The sequence below is a fragment of the Oxyura jamaicensis genome, chromosome 1, assembly GCF_011077185.1.
Source record: "Oxyura jamaicensis isolate SHBP4307 breed ruddy duck chromosome 1, BPBGC_Ojam_1.0, whole genome shotgun sequence".
Classification (NCBI taxonomy): domain Eukaryota; kingdom Metazoa; phylum Chordata; class Aves; order Anseriformes; family Anatidae; genus Oxyura; species Oxyura jamaicensis.
In genome coordinates this window covers 169026410-169044896 of record NC_048893.1, presented here as the reverse complement: position 1 = coordinate 169044896, position 18487 = coordinate 169026410, and the positions used below count along the sequence as shown (strand labels likewise).

General features: G+C 36.1%; 1 protein-coding gene across 2 annotated transcripts in view; it reads left to right on the top strand.

Annotated features, from left to right (window-relative positions):
- The window catches only part of TDRD3 (tudor domain containing 3), a 110662-nt gene that overhangs the window by 65712 nt on the left and 26463 nt on the right, over window positions 1-18487 (top strand). For both annotated transcript variants that reach the window (XM_035321688.1, XM_035321697.1), the window contains exons 9-11: window positions 2561-2717; window positions 3097-3222; window positions 16152-16990. In XM_035321688.1, the coding sequence (XP_035177579.1) occupies window positions 2561-2717; window positions 3097-3222; window positions 16152-16990 (1122 nt within the window). The remainder of the gene's footprint in view (window positions 1-2560; window positions 2718-3096; window positions 3223-16151; window positions 16991-18487) is intronic.

Sequence of the window (18487 nt, the reverse complement as noted above, 5' to 3'; positions counted from 1 at the left end):
TTATTGTTGAATGTTTTCCACTTTACTTACTTTTATCAAAGATCTAACAACTAAAAGACACTTAAGAACAGTAACTCTGTTATAATTTTGATTGTGCCATAGGTGCCATCTCCTTGCAACAAGGAGAGCTTCTAGCAGTGCTACTTTCAGCACTGTGCTCAGAAATATATAGGCATATATAGAATTGTAGAAACATGGGCCTCAAGGCTTCATCCCTGTACCTAATATATACCTTGTCATTCTTGACAATTATGTCTACCTAAAGAAACTTTAAAAACAAACACTCACCACCCTGTGGTGGTTTTACCCAGCTGGGCAGTTGAGCTCCTCCACAACCACTCTCTCACTCCCCCTCCTCAAAGGGAAAGGGGGAGAAAATAGGATGGAAAGGGCTCAAGGGTTGAGATAAGAACAGGGAGATAACTCAGCAGTTATCGTCACGGGCAAAACAGACACAGCATAGGGAGATTAATGTTATTACCTGTTGCTAACAGGCTAGAGCAGTGGAAAACCCATGGGCTGCTGGGGGAGAGCCTGCTCCACCAGGGGCCTCTCCACAGGCTGCAGGGGAACTGCTGCTGTGTACCTGGGGCACCTCCTGCCCTCCTGCTGCACTGATCTGGGGGGGGGCTGCAGGGCTGTTCCTCGCTCCTTGCTCTCTCAGCTGCTGTTGCGCTGCTGTTTCCTTTCTTAAGTTTGCTCGCACAGAGGCACAAACAACATCACTTATTGGCTCTGCTCTGGGCCCTTAAGAGGCACCTGAAACTGGCCCTTATCTATGCATGGGGCAGCTTCTAGATTCTCACAGAGGCCACCCCTGTGGCCTCCCATTACCAAAACCTTGCAGTTTAAAACCCAATACAACACCCCAGTTAAATTGGGCAATGCTTATGTTTAATATATATATATATTTGTTTTGTTTTGTTTTGTTTTTCCTTCTGTGAACTGCAAGAAATTTGCCTTACTTTGAACTGTAATATGGCTGTACTTTCCACTTATGGAAACTTAATATTGTCATTTAACATATCTTGATGCTGTTTAGAAGAAGCAGATATGAACCCACTAAGTCTAGTTAGAAAACCACCTTCAGTTATAAATGAGTTTAGAGCTTAAAACAGTTGATAATGGTTCTGTTGTATCTCTTTAGAATCGTGATACCAAATTGGTTTGATTGTTGTCTTTATATAAATTGCTGACTTACGTGTTACCTAGAAAGACTAAAGGTTTTTATTCCATCTATGTGTTACCTTACGAGAAACCTGAACCACTGTATCTTTATTTACAAAACAGAACCAAAGAAGTAGTTTCTGCTTTTTCTTTGTAGATAAACAGTAAATTGTGCAAGTCAATTCCTCCTTCTCTCTTAATAGTACTACAAATAGGGTATGTCCTATAATTATCTTTGCCATTTCATTTTTTTATAAGAGAACCTGCAAGATCTGTACTGTGTGAATGGAGTTGAAAGGAAAGTTTTTGACATCCAAGGATAGTTCAGATATTACCTCTTTTCACAAAAACCCTTTGTATTTGAGAAGTTGTCTTTCCTTTGGGTTTCAAGATGTATCCTATTCAAGAGTTTGTTTTTTATCCACAGCTGATAGTACAGGTACTTTATTCGCCAGTCCTCGTTTCTTGCTGGTCTTTGATGAACATAACTGTTGTGTACAGAATTTCCACTACTGAAAGGAGGTGATATAGAGTAAACCAGAAGTTCTCTCCTTGTTCAAAGCAGCTACTTAACTGCAAGAGGGAGAAGAGGGCTGCAGGCTTAATGGTGCAGTAGCACCAGCGACTATCTCTCTTGGACCCTTGTTCCCATGCAGAGAAGTCTTGCAGAATGATCCAGATGAGGAAGCATTATACTCTATTACTAAAATTAAGATGTTATTTAGGCAACTGAAAGTTGAATTGAAGTGGGATGATGATTCTGCGTAGACATTGATACCATGTTTTAGTCCACTGGACTTTAAAGACCTTTTTAATTGCTATTCATTCTGTTGCTCAATCTGCAGACATTTGATCAAAGAATATTGTTAAATTTGGGAATTAAGAAGGGTACATGAAAGCACTGGAGGATGAAGAGTATGTAGCCAAGCATATAAAGATTTTACCCAAGCCTGCAAAGTCATGTCTTGCACATTTACAGTAATTTTTGGATAATAAAATGTAGTTTTGAAAGTTACTTGAGTTGTTGTATCTCCTGGCTCACTGAAGTCTAGTTTTTATACTAGTATTGCTTTGAGAATTTCCTTTTACATTGACTGAAGAACGTAAAATTTGTACAGTGTAGAAAGAAGTACAAAAGAGGAATTTCTGCTTGAAACCACCTAATACTCGAACCAAAAACTCAGTGAATTTAACAGAAATCATTGAAAAAAATCTCTACTAGCTGGTTGTTTAGAACTAGGAGAGCTTGTCTGTGAATATTATATGTAAATCTGAAAAGTTTATCAATGAAATATGAAAAAGTGTTTCAATTAATGTAAGATTGAAGTCAAATCTAGTGTTTTTATAGAGTCTCTGTTGTAATTTATGATAATTTATGTGTGTATCTTTCCAGGTTGATGAAAAGGCTCTAAAACACATAACAGAGATGGGTTTCAGCAAAGAAGCAGCAAGACAGGCACTTATGGATAACAGTAACAATCTAGAGGCAGCATTAAATTTTCTTCTGAACAGTAGCAAACAGAAACCCCTTCAGGGACCACCACCTAGAGGTATAACTTGAAAAGAAATGTTTCAAAACAAAGTGTTCATGAGCAAAGTAATTTGTTTACAGTGCATTACTAATGTGGTTATATAAGGTATATTTACATATCTGTTTTCCTTGAAGTTAGAATGCATTGCAAACCTGAGAGAAAATACTTAGAAAAGAATTATGTATTATGTCCTCAAAATTTTTGAATTTGAAATCACAGATTTAAATAATCCTTAAGTGGAAAATATCTGCATCTATTTTGTCAGTGATAGTTTCTTTTTTTAAGATAGGGAATACAGACATTTTATAATTTAAGTATAATAATAATATTTAAAAGTGCAGATACTTCTTTTTTCCTCCTCCCTCACCCCCCAAACAACTTGTTTTGACCCTTACAGGTAAAGGAAAGGGCCGAGGCCGAATAAGACCTGAAGATGAAGAAGAGCTAGGAAATGCCAGACCGTCTGCACCAAGCACGTTGTTTGATTTCTTAGAATCCAAAATGGGTACTCTAACAGTAGAGGGTAAGTTATTGAAATTGATGCATCTGGAACTAATATTGGGCAGAGCTGATGGCATTCTTTCTTCTAACTTGGTCATCTAGAAGGTGGCTCCTAAACGTTCTGCCACAGCAGAAAGAACCAGAGTGCTAGAGAGCTTTTCCTCTTCTTTGAAAAAAGGTCAAATAAATTCCACTGTGGTAGTTTGTATTTCTCTCTTGGCTGTCAAAAGCCAAGAGTAAAAGAAGTACTCGTCTAAGCTGTTTATTTCAGGCTTGGATGTTTAAAAGTTAGTAATTTTGAAATTAGTTGGGATAAATCCCACTTATCAAATCTAATTTGATGAAGGGACTTGCAGCTTTAATGGGCTTTTTTTCGTGTTCAAACTTAAATGAAAAATCCATAACACCAGTCTTCCTTCCTGAGCTTATAAACAGCACATTCTGTGTGGCACTCAGTTTAGAGTTTAGTAATAGTAGTAAGATCAGTTGTTTTTGTATTCCCTCTGTCTGACAATCAAACAAAACAAACCCCCACCTTTTTGCTATTAAAATATTAAGCAACCATTGTCTCATGGTTTAAGGAATATGGAAAGAAGGAAGACAAATAATCTCTTAAGATTTAGTTCAGAAAACCTGGGTTTTTACTTTAATATCCTTTTTCTTCTTAAGAAGCCATACACAAATGTAGTCTATGAATCAGGATGTCTGTTTATGTCTAAATCATTCTATACTTTGGAAGCTTTAACAGACAGATGGATTAAAAGGAAAAAAGCTGAATTTTCATACCTCTTGAGGTCTCTAGAGGCTGCTGTAATATTAAAGTACAACTCACAGTAAGCTGAGTAATAAAAGGAGATAATTTGTTATTTTGTGTATGGCTTTGGAGGTGTTTCAATAGGCAGTGTGAAATGAAAATGTCTGCTCCCATTATTTAACATGAAGTTTTGTGATGGAGTTGTAATTTTTTTCTCCCTATCAAATAACACTTTCCTAAAGGGTGAAATAAATGTTGTATTATTTTGTATGAACCATTGTTTTCTAATGAATGAGTGCACTTAGGGAGTCTCAGCATTTATACCTAATGATTTCAAATTGAGTTCTGATACAGTCTTTGTTGTCTGTTAATAATGCTTTGCCTACTTTCACTGGATTACAAAAAAAAGATGTAGAAGATAGGCTTGTAGTAAAAGAAGATAAAAACTGAACAAAAGGTGGTGGTCACGGAAAAATGAAAAAGAAAATACTTAATGGTGGAAACACTTCTTAGTTCTATTTTCCTATTGTAGTGATTCCTAATTATTATTTTTTTAATACTATCCGGGAAGATTTCTTTAAATTGTGCAATATCTATTTCTGTTTTTCCCTACGCCTGATGAATGGGCAAGATGTAATATTCAAGAGGTGATTCAAAATTTCAGAAATAGTTAATGACACAGACGTGAGAAATGTTAGCAAAAATGGCAGAATTTTATAAATGACAGATATACAGTAAATGTCAACATAATGACTTTATCCTCCAACTCACCTAAGTCATGTTTCCAATTCTAATGAAAAAAATTAGAGCTGTATTCTATCTGGGAACTTCTAAATGGCCATTCATAATATTAATGGACTTCATATATTCTCTTTTCATCTACTTGTAATTTAAAGCTCTTAATTGCCTTTTTTTCTGGAAGAAGCCAGGCTGTATACAGCAAGCATACTGTCAATAACTGAAAATGAAGTGCATGCAGTCAAAACCACCTCACTGATTAAAGAATGTTAAAATTGTGAGAGAATAAGCAGAGGCACTTAATGTCCTTAAAGAATGAGGGTATGATAAAATCAGGATGCACAGAATATATAAAATATTTAGGGAAAGTCAGCCTTCAGGTCTGATCCAACTAGCTTACTCTTCACAGCTATTGAAACTTTTCTGTATGGATTTCTGGTTTCTTACACCACAGATTTAGAAGTGCTTTGTTTAATCAAATTTCATGCATTGCCTTTTTGAAAGGGGCTTGCTGCTGCTTTTCACCAGTATCTCCAGTAATTTCTGGCAAGGTGTGACTTCTGTGTGGAAAGAAATGACACGGTACATTGGAATTTGCAGAAGTTATGATGAAGGACAAGTAACTCTGTAATAACATACATAAAAAAGTAATCTACTCTTATACAGGGCCGGTTGGTGGATACTTAATTTGTACTGGACAGAGGAATTGATGCATTCTTGGAGGAAACCAGTGAATTTATGAAGCATTAATTTATCCTAGTGATTTTTGAAAGTATATAGGTATATATGTAGGTTTGTGTATATAAAAGTGTATATACAAGTGCAGTTATTGTAGATACGTATGATGTCTAAGGTAAAGTAGACAACAGATGTTTGGATTTAAAAGATGTCTATGTTAAATTTTTGGTGTAAAGTTTAAAAGCTGTTAGCTGTTAAATGTATGCAGAAAACTGCAAACAAGGAAAAGGGACATAAAAGCATGTAAAATTAAAGAACAGTTAAATGTCGATGCCAAAACATACTTGGGTATGTTGACAAGCTTGTTGCTGCAGTTCCCAGTATGTATCTTAAGAGAGTTCTGCTGACATACTTCTAGCATGAGACCGTTGTTGATTTTCAAATGAAGACCTGAGTTCCATTTATTTGGTAAATCAAACTATATGGATTCTCTTTGAGTAGAAATTTGACCTATGCTATTGATTTTAAAATAATAGCAATAATAATAATAAATCAGTTTTCTGTACCTGCTCTTAATCTGGCACTAGTACTATACTGGAAACATTAAAAGATTCAGAACACTTGAAGCAAGGAAGCAATTCCTAGAGCTTGGATATTCTTCAAATGAAAAATATGTTCGCAAGTCAAAAGCAAAGTTTACGTGAAAAGGAAGTTGATATAATCTTTTTAGAAATGAATGGTGCTCTTTGGTGTGTTGATTAGGAGCCATCTGTAATCTCTGTGGCCGAGATTGTATGGCTACAATTTATAACTAAAAGACATCTTTTGTAATTTACCAGTAGAAATATTTTTTCTCTAAGGTCTATACACTGATTAAAGTTAATGAGGTTACATGTACACTGAAATAGGCACTTAATTTGTATGTGAAATGGCTTTTCCATTTAGTGTGGATGCAAATTACTGAAATGTTGCTGTGTTTGAGATTGGCTGCAAAAAGCATGAACAGCCATAAAATCAGTAGGCACCTGCACCTGAAAGACAAACAGAATATCACTGCTTTGGTTAGTTGAAGCAGAGAACTTTTTGTTGAATGTGTTATTTTTGTAGCTTATTACGTGTATTAAAATGTCTAAAACATTCATCTTTTCGTACAACAGTGAATTTAGGGTTAGTTGTTAATTGTGTATTTGTATTTAAGAATAATTACTGAGTTAGAAATGAAAACTTGAAGGTGCGTAGACTGACGTGATCACATTTTCAAAAGCATGTATGGGGAATTAGGCTTGAGATCTGTTTTTGGCAACTCATTTTGTTTACCAAAGATGAATTAGATTTCTACAATGAATAGAAATAGAAACAGTGGTAGTGTTTCTCTCTCTCATTGCACAAATTGATTTTCCTTGGATAAGTTTTGTATTTATCTTAGCCAAGAGATTAGAGAGAAGATACTTTGAGAGAAGGCTTTTATGTATGGCTGAAGACATTTAAAGGAAAACTAATAGATATAATCCCTGTGGGTTGTAAGCTTTTCTTATTGTCAGTAATTTAACAGTAAGTAAGTAATAGTATTTTAGCAAGAACTACGAAAGGAGTGAATTGCTTCTTTTAAAATGATGTTGCTGACTGATAATATTTGCTTAGCAGGAGTTTTATGATTCTTTGGATTTGGCACATATGTAGGCAATGTTCTGTGGTGTATTGAAGCGTAGTGGGTTTTGATTAGAAAAAATGCCTACAGTAGCATATATCCTTCGGTTTATATCTCAATTTATGTGCTTTAAGCATAAATACACTCTACTTTTGTGTAATTTTTTCCTCTTAACTAAAAATAAAATGTTTTCATAAACATTGTAAGGAGAAAAATACAGTTCTATGAAAACTTCTTAGACTTCAAGCTCACTTGCCAAAAATGTAACACATTTTGTATCATGGCATGCAGTTTTTTTTGTTGTTGTTGGTTTTTTTTTTTAAAAAGAAGGCCCAAACAACTTTAAAAAAGCATTTTATGAATTACAATTGTTTAATCTGGTGTCCTTCTCCTGAGGTCATGATGTCCTGATGGCCTTTTTTTCTGTTCTGAAGAAATAATAACCAATTTTCTTCCTGTTATTTGGAAGTCATTGGGCTGTACACTGGTTGCTCCATTTCATTTGGTCAGTTTTTATTTTCCTCGCTGAGTGTGTGAATCCCATAGGAGTAATCCTCTGTTTTTATGCCAGATTTTAATTTATCTTATAGACTGCCGTTCAAATGGATTTTTCAAGAAAAGCATTGACATGTGCTCAATTACAGTTTTTTTTTTTTTTTTTTTTGGTCTCAGAAGCCCTATTTTTCATTGCCTAGTCTGAGGAAAACCTGTGCAGTTTCAACTCAAACATTTATTAGAGGACCATTTATTGAACATATTACTTCTCTGCCATTTTTATGCCTCTGTTGTCACTGAAAATAATCTTATTTAAATTTTTAAATAGTTCCTTCCTAGCTGAGATGACATGAATGTTAAGTGTGCTCAGTGTCCTGATACATATCTGGGATGATGATACCACTCGGAATTCTTTCTTCATGCACTGAGTGTCCAAGCATTTGCAGAAAACAGGGTGTGTATATTACTAGCTGCTTTTGCATTTTATTTGATCACATAAGTTAGCAGTAGAGACGTATCTGTTGGTTGTCCCTGCCCGTGGCAGGGGGGTTGGAATTAGATGATCTTTAAAGTCCCTTTCAGCCCAAACCATTCTGGGATTCAATCCTTCCTTGGTATTAAAAAAGTAATAGTAGGAGAAGATGCCTTGGAGGAACTGCTAGAAACAGCTAAACATGCAACATTACACTGCCAGGAATGGGGTCTGTTCGCTGATTTTCTGCAAAGCAGCTGTACTGAGGAAGGCCCAGGCAGGCAGGTTTTGCTGTATTTATTTACTGTCATACAACTTCCACTGAGTTAAAAAAGTGAATTGTTCTGCAGTATTTCTGGTGCATTGCTGTCCGATATGGTCTCTAAAAGCCCAGTTTGTTTTTTAGATGTTGATAGAGGTTCTTTGTTTAGGGACAGTGCTTTTTTTATGTGTGTGTGCACTGCTACCGTTACACTAAAGCATATGTTCAGGGGCATATGATTACCTGGAATGGCCACATTTATCATCATCACAGGTATTAGGCTTATATACCTTTCAGGCAGATTTAAGTTCCTTCTAACTGATTGCCTATACAGAAGCAAAAACAAAATGCAGTTTTGCTGAACTTGGATAAATATTTTTAATTCTGTGCTGTACCACGTTTTCTTCAAAAATAGCTTATTTGATCTGGGGAGAAAGTGTCTAAAAAGAAGAACAGTTTCTTTTCAAGCACGGAGAGGATTGATTTGCCCTTCTCTGTGCATCTCTCTTTGCTTTTCTTACCTTGCGTTTCTAATTCCATCTGAAACCTCAGTACTTCCTGCTCATTGTTGAGAATTTCTAAAATCTCTTCTGAATTTTCAGTAACCAAGCTAGGTGCTTCTGTTTGTGAGCAGGTACTGCAAACCCGTTGCTCGATTTGTCATCATTGATTTGGCATCTTTGCCTACTTGGATTTAGACCAAGCAGAAAAATACTTATAAATACTTATAAATCAAAATAGTTTTGTATTTTGCTTGGTTATTTAACCTGCACAAATCAGTTAAAATAAGGTGTGTTAGATAAAGCTGCTTCTACTGTTGATTTATTTATTATTTTTAACTATGAATGATTGGTGCCACCTATGAAAAACTTTGTGTTGTAGCTTGAGTTTTGTGTGGAAAAGGTAGACAAAAATTGCTGGAAACTAGCTTTCTTTGCGTGTTCTTACATTATTTCTGCTACTGAACACAAAGATTTTTCCATTAATCTTCTTCCTGTTTTTCTTTGGTTACAAGGAACAGTTCATCCATCTCTGCCAGCTCAAATAGGTAAACACAGGGATTTCAGGGGGAACAAAACAGTGCCAAGAGCTCTGACTGTAGAATTAAGGAAGACTGGACAAAGTGTTGAGGGCCAGGCATATTTTCAATATTGTACCTCGCTGTGGTTCTTGAGGACAGAGAACAAGCTGGTGTTTCCACCTGCAAAAAACCAAAAGTCACAAAAGAAACTTCTGGCAGACACACCTACACCTTTGAGGGATTCAAGAAAAGATTAACTTTGAAATTATTTTTTATCATTAGTTCGTATAGTTGGTGATAAACATGTTTTTGGTCATATCATTGACCCAGGCCAAAACATTTTCGGTTTCAGACTGAAGAGGCAATTCTGCACAATCTTCCCAAGGGACATGCTTAGCTTGGTGTGGACGTTTCATGCTCTTGCTGTTAAAATGAATCTCCTGTGCAGCAAATAATAAAAATGATGGGATGACAGAAAAAGCAGGCTAGAGGTGGCACGTCTATATATTCTTTTAATAAAGACTCTTTAGGAGATGGGAGCAAGTCATAGGCTGTAGTTTCTGTTTCTTGCGGCAGCAGTTAGGCTTTGACTGAAATACAAATTTAAACATGCAGTTGGGATTTAAAGGTGGTGGAATAATTTTATTCCAAGGTTAATTGCTTCAGCAATTAAGATCAGCATTTAGAAAGAGAAAATCAATCTTTTTTCTAATCTGATTTTTCTATACTTAGCTTCTAACTGTCGTATAATAATATGTCTGTCTTGTTACAGAGAGCTTTCAGGTTTTTTTTTTCCCTAAAAGGCATTTATAAACCATAATTGACTTGTATGTTTTCCAACAGTTGTGTTAGCTCTGTGTGTATTGAGCTTTCCTAGTTTCTCGTTAAAGGCCTTGTTCTTCCAGACTGCTTTTTTCTCTTTTTCAAGCAAACTCATTTATCAGTTCTCTTCTTCAGAGATGCATTCCATAATTGCACACGATACTTTTTAGTGGTTTGAATGATGTTGTGTAACATCAGTACCCCATGGGCTTACACCAGATCTGAGCGTCCCACCTAATTTAGCTGCAGTTACCCTTATGTTCTTGGCCACCAGTGTTGTCTGCAGGAGATGCGTGACAAAGGAGGTGCTGACCACAAAGGAGGGTTTATAACAGATTTTTGGCACAGTTTTTTTACTGTCTCATATTCTTAACTATTTGCTCAGAGATGTCTCAGAGGAAATACGACTACTGGAGAGTGAGCGTTTGTCACAAGCAGCACGACATGCACTCAACACTTGGGGATCCAGCCCCTGAGTTCTCCAAAAGCTACAGGCGTTTATGTATTTTTGAATTAGAATTTCTATCCTTTCCCTACTTCAGTGTTCTTGCTTGAGATAAACCAAGATGTATCGTACATAGGATTTTTTTTGTTTGGTTTGGTTTGGTTTTTAGTATGGTAACTTATTTTTTTCAGACAATTTTGGGCTGGCATAATATTATCTAATTTCAACAATCTTTTTCATGCTTTATATATTCCTGAACAGTGTACTATGTACTATTCCTGAACTATGCTTTATATATTCCTGCACAGTGTACTTTAGAAACAATAACATTGATCTTTATGAAATTTGACAAACAAAACTCTTGAGTAAACTGGAGTTTACATAAGGTGGCATAATTGACATGAGGTGTGTCATTAGGGTTAATACATTAATGTAGTATTAATACAGTAGGGTTAATACATTAATATGTTACTAATTTTTCTCTAATTTTTGAATCTTTTGGCTGATTTGAGGTAAAACTTGCTCTGGGAGTAAATGTCTTAAAGATGTGCTTTCATAAAGGTGTGCATAAAAATAGAATTCCCGTTGGAGGGAGAAACCCAAATCATTGCCACTGGTGCGGGAAAGGCCAGTGTATTTGAGTTTATCCACTTTATTAAATGTGAGAAAATCCACAGGAGAGAGCTACAGGAAAGCTTGCTTATTAAAACCCATTGTACATGGGGTGGCGTTTAAATTGCATTGGTTGGGATTTCCAGCTGCAGTGGGTCCTGCTGGTTGCTTGTAGGTGAGAGAATGTGATGGCTCTGTGCAGTCTTCACATACAAATCATCATGTGCAAATGCTAAAATGAGTAAAATAACCGAGTGACAGTTTTAAGATGACTGCTACCATTTCTCCTGTGTAAATTAAAACTACCCAAGAGAAGACAAAAGCCTTGTCATTAATTTTGAAATTGAAGTCTTCTAAACCACTTTCCCCAACATGACAGTACTGAGGCATCTCCCTCTTTGATGGGATAGTAGACCAAATCTTCTTGGTAAATGCCCAATGAATGTGTTTGTTACTGCTCTGTAGGAACTTTTCTGGGAACTTTGGCTAATAGGTTGTTGGAGGTGGGGCAAGAACAGGCTGAGAGAGCTTGGGACTCTTCAGCCTAAGGAAGAGGAGTCTCATCAAAGTGTATAAATCCCTGAAGGAGGCTTGCAAAGAAGATGGAGCCAGGCTCTTTCTTTTGGTGGTGCTCAGTGACAGGACAAGAGGCTATGGGCACAAACTGAAACACAGGAGTTTTCCTCTAAACATCAGGAAGCACTACTGTGGGAGTGACTGGGCACTGCCACAGGTTGCCCAGGGAGGTTGTGGATACTCTCTCCTTGCAGATCTTAAAAGCCATCTGGACATGGTCCTGGGCAAGTGGCTCCAGGTGTCCCTGCTTGAGCAGGGGGTTGGACCAGAGGACCTCTCAAGGTCCAACCTCAGCTATGCTGTGAAAATCAGCTGCTGCTGCTAGCAGAGACAATCTCTGAATAACTTCCTTTATCACTTCACTTCTAGAATCCCTAAGATTCTTTTCAGTTACTTAGTCAGACCTACTTGGTCAGGCAGCCCATCTTTGTGAAGAACCTGTAATGTTTTTATCTTGAGACTTTTTTCATTGACTGCTATCGACCAAGTAACACTTACTCTCATTTAACAGTTTCTGTTTGTAGACAGATTACTTTTGAATGTTAAGTGATGTTAAGTGATAGCATGTCCTGGTAATTCAGGGCTGCTGTGTATGATGTGGTCCACTGGGAAGCTAGTGCATTTTTACCACAATAGCTGAATCTTTGTAGAAAATATGAGATTTGATGTATCTGGAGGTTAGAGTAGGAAAATGTCAAGTGTTATGTGAGACGCTTTCATGTTTCACAGTAAGTAGGCCTAGAAAAAAGATGTATATATTCACTGTTATGAAATTGTCTAATCTTTTTCCATGTGCCTAATATTTAGTATTATTTGTATTTTTCCATATTATTTAAAAACATTCTATAACTGGAAAATCAGACTAGTAAATTGGAAAATCCACAAGTAAACTTGTTGCTTTTTTATAATGATCAAATTATGTTGGATATCAATAACTAATTTGAATGTCCAGTAGTTCTGCTGTTTACTTGCAATTAGTACGTTAGAAATTTGCTGCTGTTAAATAAATCATTAACATATTAACATACTGTTAACATTTCTGTTGCTTGAAAAAACAGATTACATGAACTCTTGGAGTATCTACTTTATTTTGGATGGAGCTATTCATATCAACAGTTAAATATATTGTTGTGTTTTTTTTTTTTTTTTTTTTTTTCATAGCTATTACGCTATTTTAAATCCCCATGCTTCTTTGTGGAATAGTAGGTCTCATAACTTTAAATGAAACTTGCTTCTTAAAGTTCTATTTTGCAAGTAATTATTGTTAAGTAGGTGAATAGCATTTGAGTTCAGAATTACTTCTTTTTAAATTATGAAGATTGTTGCTTTTCTAAAGGCAGAAAATACGGTCTCATCTGAGAATGCTTGTAACTTTTTATTGGAAACTGGCAAATACTGTATATGTTCCTCTGTCATTCGATTGGCCGTTTTGAGGAGGCAATTTTCACACTACATTGAATCAAAGTGCTGTTCAGAGATCTACTATATCCAGATTTTTTGGTGGCTAGTAAGGCTACGTAGTTTTGTTAAGGTGGTAAGACAATAGCTAAAATTGCTTGTTAGATACTGTTAAATTCAACAGAAATTTCAGGATTTTTTTTTCCAGCTACAAAAGACTATGTATATAGTTAATGCCTTGAGGAAAAGCTGAAACTATGATAATAACTGCCCTGCATGCTTTGTGATTGTCTTGCAATTTTAAGTAGTCCTTGTATGTGCTAGGTGCTGTCTGAGGTGACCACCCATCTCAGAAAACGCTTAATTTAGAAAAAAATCAAAAGTTTGGAGATGAAAGATTTAAATTCTAAAATCATGCCAACTGTCAAAATATTAAAATGTCCAAACCAGTCTTCAGCCTATTTCTACATTTATTGTTGGAACAATTTTTCCTTGTGTCAGTTACTTGTCTAATGAATTTCATATTGTACAATATTAAACAATAAGATTTATAATGAAGCATTTTAGAATTTTATATAATTTTAATGGTATGTACCGTCAGTAACATTCATGGCATTGGGAAGCCATGAATACTTGAGCGTTTGACGACTTCTGAGTGTCTGCTGCGTTGTTCTGAGTGTCTGTAAAGCAGTAGGCACTCAGAAGTCATCAAGCAGTTCAATCTGTAATTAACATTAGAAATAAACATGAAAGTCAGTGACTGCTACTTAAGCTGAAAATAGGAAGAGTGGAAGCGCAATGATTTTACTATCAATTTATGCCAAGAGGTGTAAATTAAGAAGATCATGAATGGACACTTGTGAATAATTAGGAAGAGAAGCCTTTTTAGAAGTTCAGTTGAGAAGATTCCTGTGTATTATACAGAAGTGGGAAAGTTAAACAGCGATACTTACAGAAAAATTACAGATAGAAAACAACAACAAAAAACAGTATTTTCATGTTCCACTTATCAAGGATAGATAAGAGGTAGACTTGTAAACTTATAAGGAAGAATTTATTCTTTTTCTTAAAAAAAGCAACACATACATTTTACGTGCTCCCAAGATTTAAAAAGTAATCTTTTGATTTCAAAAGGAATTGAACATTTATCAAACTTGTTTTTGAGTAATATAAAAATTTACATATGCATATGTAAAAAAACACAGGTTTTGATGTCAAATTTTACAGTAAGATGTTTATTTTTATTGGGATTGTAGTCATGCTAAGCCTATTTTATCTTTATGTCACTTAAACTTATTTTTAAATTATTTTAATAATTTTTTTGACTTCAATAACTTTAGGATATCACCTGATAAATTGTCTGTGTGTGAAAATAAAACTAGATTCTGTTTTGTTAGCCAATTATTCAACTAAAATGATAGAATTTCGGTATGCTTTTAATAACGTGATGCCAAGGACTGTTGGCTTAAAAAAAAAATCTAAAATTTACGTTTTTCTTTGTATTGTTATTCCATAGCAAGTAATTATCAAAATAGATGCATTTGTTGCCAGGTATCAGCTTTCACTGTTTCTAGTAGTAACCTGAAAATTGGAGCTTATTTTTATTCCTGATAGGAGCACTCAGTCTCAGGCAGCAAAGCACCCGAGCACATCGTCCCACTGAGCCCCCACATGCACACGAGGCTCATGCACTCAATGCACACATGGCCAACTGCAAATAGGTCAACACAGACAAGAAAACAGCACCTTTACAGGCACCCACATGACCCGAAAGTGCTCAAATACAAACATGAATCATTCTTATGGGCTTACGCTCCCTTTCAGTCAGGCCCAAAGTCTGCTGGCGGGCCTTACACCGAACCACCTGCATGCACACACATATGTGGGTCCCTCCTGGCACCCAGGCCCATGGTCTCTGGTATCCAGCTCAGAGGCCTGTTGTCCAACTTGCTGTCTTGTCCAGCCTGAAGTTTGTGGGGGGTTACACAACTACTAGTGTGTGAGTCCAGACCCCTTTTCTGTCTGGTAGGTGGCCTAGAGACCAACAGTCTCTCCGGTATTCAGCTACCAGGTCTCTCCTGTGCCGTTTACCAGCTTATCTGTCTCAAGCTAACTGGCAGATCCAAAACATGTCCATTCAGAGAGCTCAGTCACACAGGAGATTGTTAGAATTTATTAAGGAGATTAGACAGGTTACAGTGATGTAGTGCAAGAGCTGGCCTTGTAAGCATATTGTCCAGGAGCCTGCTTATACTTAAAACTGTGCAGTTTTATCTCATTCCTTTCTCATACATGTTCCTCTTAGATTCATCTTGATCTACCCCCTGCTTTGTCTGTTCCCTTAAATGTCTCAAAAAGTTCCACGTTTGCCAAAAAAAAAAAAAAAGCTTCACAGAGCTCCATGATCTTTCTGTCCTGCTCACCACCCTCCTGCACTGCCCAACATCCAGTGAAAAGTTTGCTCTTTCTCATAAGGTCCATGATAATTATGTTTTCCTATCATCAGTTAGAGTTCTGGCTGAATCTCTTGAAGGTAACGCTTGAGCGGTTCCTGCTATGGCTCATTGATCAGGGTCATCACAGTTGTGGACTTTGTTACTATTCCCATTATGTCTAGATTGTCTGCTGTGTTCATTTCATCACTTCTATTTCTTTCCTTTAATGCTGAATAGCTGTTAACAAGTTACTTGTACAAAAAATTTCAATTCAGATGACAAGTATCTTTTTTCTCTCCTCATTTTCCTTCCTCTTCCTTTTTTTGCCTTGGAATTCTATTTTTCCCCTCTGAAGTGGTTGTTACTCGTTTAATAATAACTCACATGCACACTTGTCTTGGCAGTACTTATGTCTTCCAGTAAGAAAAAATTACAGTTCAAATGTCTGCTAAATTTGTCTGTACAATTCCATTTCTGTGTCAGAAAGTTAAATACCGCTTACTTTTCTAAATACTGCTGCTGATTTATCAGTTAGGGTCTAAAATTATGCTAATGTGAAACATATTAATAATGAAAATATTTTTTTTCTTTATAGAACCAAAATTGCAATTTCAGCCACCACATCAAATACAGCCCAAAGTTATGAATACAGAACAGAATGGCATCAGAGAAAATCCTTCAAGACATATTCCTCGCAATGATATGAGACAGCCAAGGAATGAGAAGCCCCCTCGTTTTCAAAGAGATTTTCAAAATTCAAGGCAGGCTTTGGAAAGTGGGGGGTTACCCAGAAACAGAGGTCCTGAAAGACACAGCTCTTTAGAGCACTGGACAGATGAAAAAATTAAAAGTGACAGACATTATCCCAGAAATGATAGGCCAAAGGATTTGGGTTATCCCATAGCCACTCACCAGAGTGATATTTCTTTTAAAAAAAGGGATAACAACATGCACAACAGAATAGGAAAAGGGGTGTCCTTCACAGAACTCAAGGAGAACTCTGCTGCTCAAGATACTACAGACAACAATAACCAGAAACGTGGGAAAAGGGAAAACCAAATACACAATTCTGAAAACTTTTGTGATAGGAAGGCACGAACAATAAGTAATGAAACCTTTATGGTAAAAAGTGAGCAACATTTTGGTGTCAATAACGATTACCAAAACCCTGGTAGAACTGATAATTTTAATGCTGTACCAAATGGAGATACGGAACATCATCAGAAAGGAAGACGAGTAGGTCCTATCAAATCATCAGGACCCACTACGATTCCATCTTACGATGATAAAATTTTGTATTACAACACTGGACCCAAAAGGAGATCTGGGCCTATCAAACCAGAGAAGATAATAGAACCATCGATTCACATGGAGTATGGAAAAAGCTGGAGACCTGGAGATGAATGTTTCGCTCTTTATTGGGAAGACAACAAGGTATGCCTTTACAAAGTAACATCTACTTCAAGTTGTACCTTCAATGTTTTCTTAAGATACTTGAGGCAATTTTTGATACTTTCTTCTTAGATACTTGAGGCAATGTTTACTTTTATACTTGGCACACCAGCACAAAGACATGGGGTTTTGTTCATAGGTGTGTATTGTGCTTTGTGGCTAGCTTCCTGTTTGTTTTTTGTTGTTGTTGTTGTTGTTTTGTTTTATTTTTAATGAGATGTGTGGCCTGTATTCATTTCCTGAAAATGCTTAAATTAAGTCAACTTCAAGGTCACTGTTTCTGTCATATGTGGTGACTGAACTTGTAACTAAAATGTTTCACCCAAGTGCCTAAAATTTGAAGGAATGAATATGGATCTAGATGCCCATATTATTTTCCAAGGAACAAAAACCAAGATACTCTGCTATCCAGAACAGTCAATCTGTAATGTGTGGTAGACATATTGTAGAACAAGTCGGTGTGCAGCCCTCACTACTGCAAGGGAAAACCAGAGTCTGCAGGAACAGGACTGTTAAGAAACAACAAAAAACCTCTTTTGTTTCAGTCATTGCAGAAAGAAGACAGCAAAAGGATTGTTTTTTATTATCACTAGTAGACCAAAGAATTTAGCTGAAGAATTTGTGGAACAAATAAATTACGTTGCATAACGGTTCTGTTTTACTAATTTTTAAAAGCTTAAATACTTAACTCTTCAGCTGTTTTTCCAATTAATAAGCTTTGTTTTATGGCAAAAGACTTTCCTTTGATCATCTTCTCCTTTTATTTCCTCCTGAAAAAAAAAAAAAAGCTTTTCTTTGATTTGTTATCACCTGTTCAGGAATTCCCTGTCACTCTGTTTGTTTCATCAATTTTTGACACTTTATGGTAATCCAACAGCTACCTTAAATATTGCTGTTCTTTGAATAGGTTTTATTCCCACCATTTTAAGACTTTTGTGGTATTCAAGTTTATTTTCTATTTTACAGGAAGTACATACTGTTAGCTCAGCAGCATGACTTTATTCTCTCTTTTTTTTTGTATGACTAAGATAAGACATGCAACAATTTTTTGTAGTGGTAAAATATAGTGAATTAACTCTATCAAATACAAATGTATGTCTTGGATGGATGGACTAGTGTGAAATATAAGAGTGATATATAAGAAAGTATATAATAGTGTGAAATATTAGATGTAGAGCTTAGGGATATGGTTTAGTGGGGACTGTTAGTGTTAGGTCAGAGGTTGGACTTGATGATCTTGAGGTCTCTTCCAACCTAGAAAATTCTGTGATTCTGTGATAATGGAATATTAAGGAATTGCTTCCTGTTTTGAGAAGTACTTTGCATTGCTGAGAGATGAGTTGTTGAAATTCTGGAAAGCATGAAACTTGCAAAATAAGTAGGTACGAAACTGTTGCCTGAAAAGTATTCAGTGCATTAGAGTATTTTGTTGATAGGTGTAATAAATGCTGCTGCTCGCATCTAGGACAGTTTTGAACT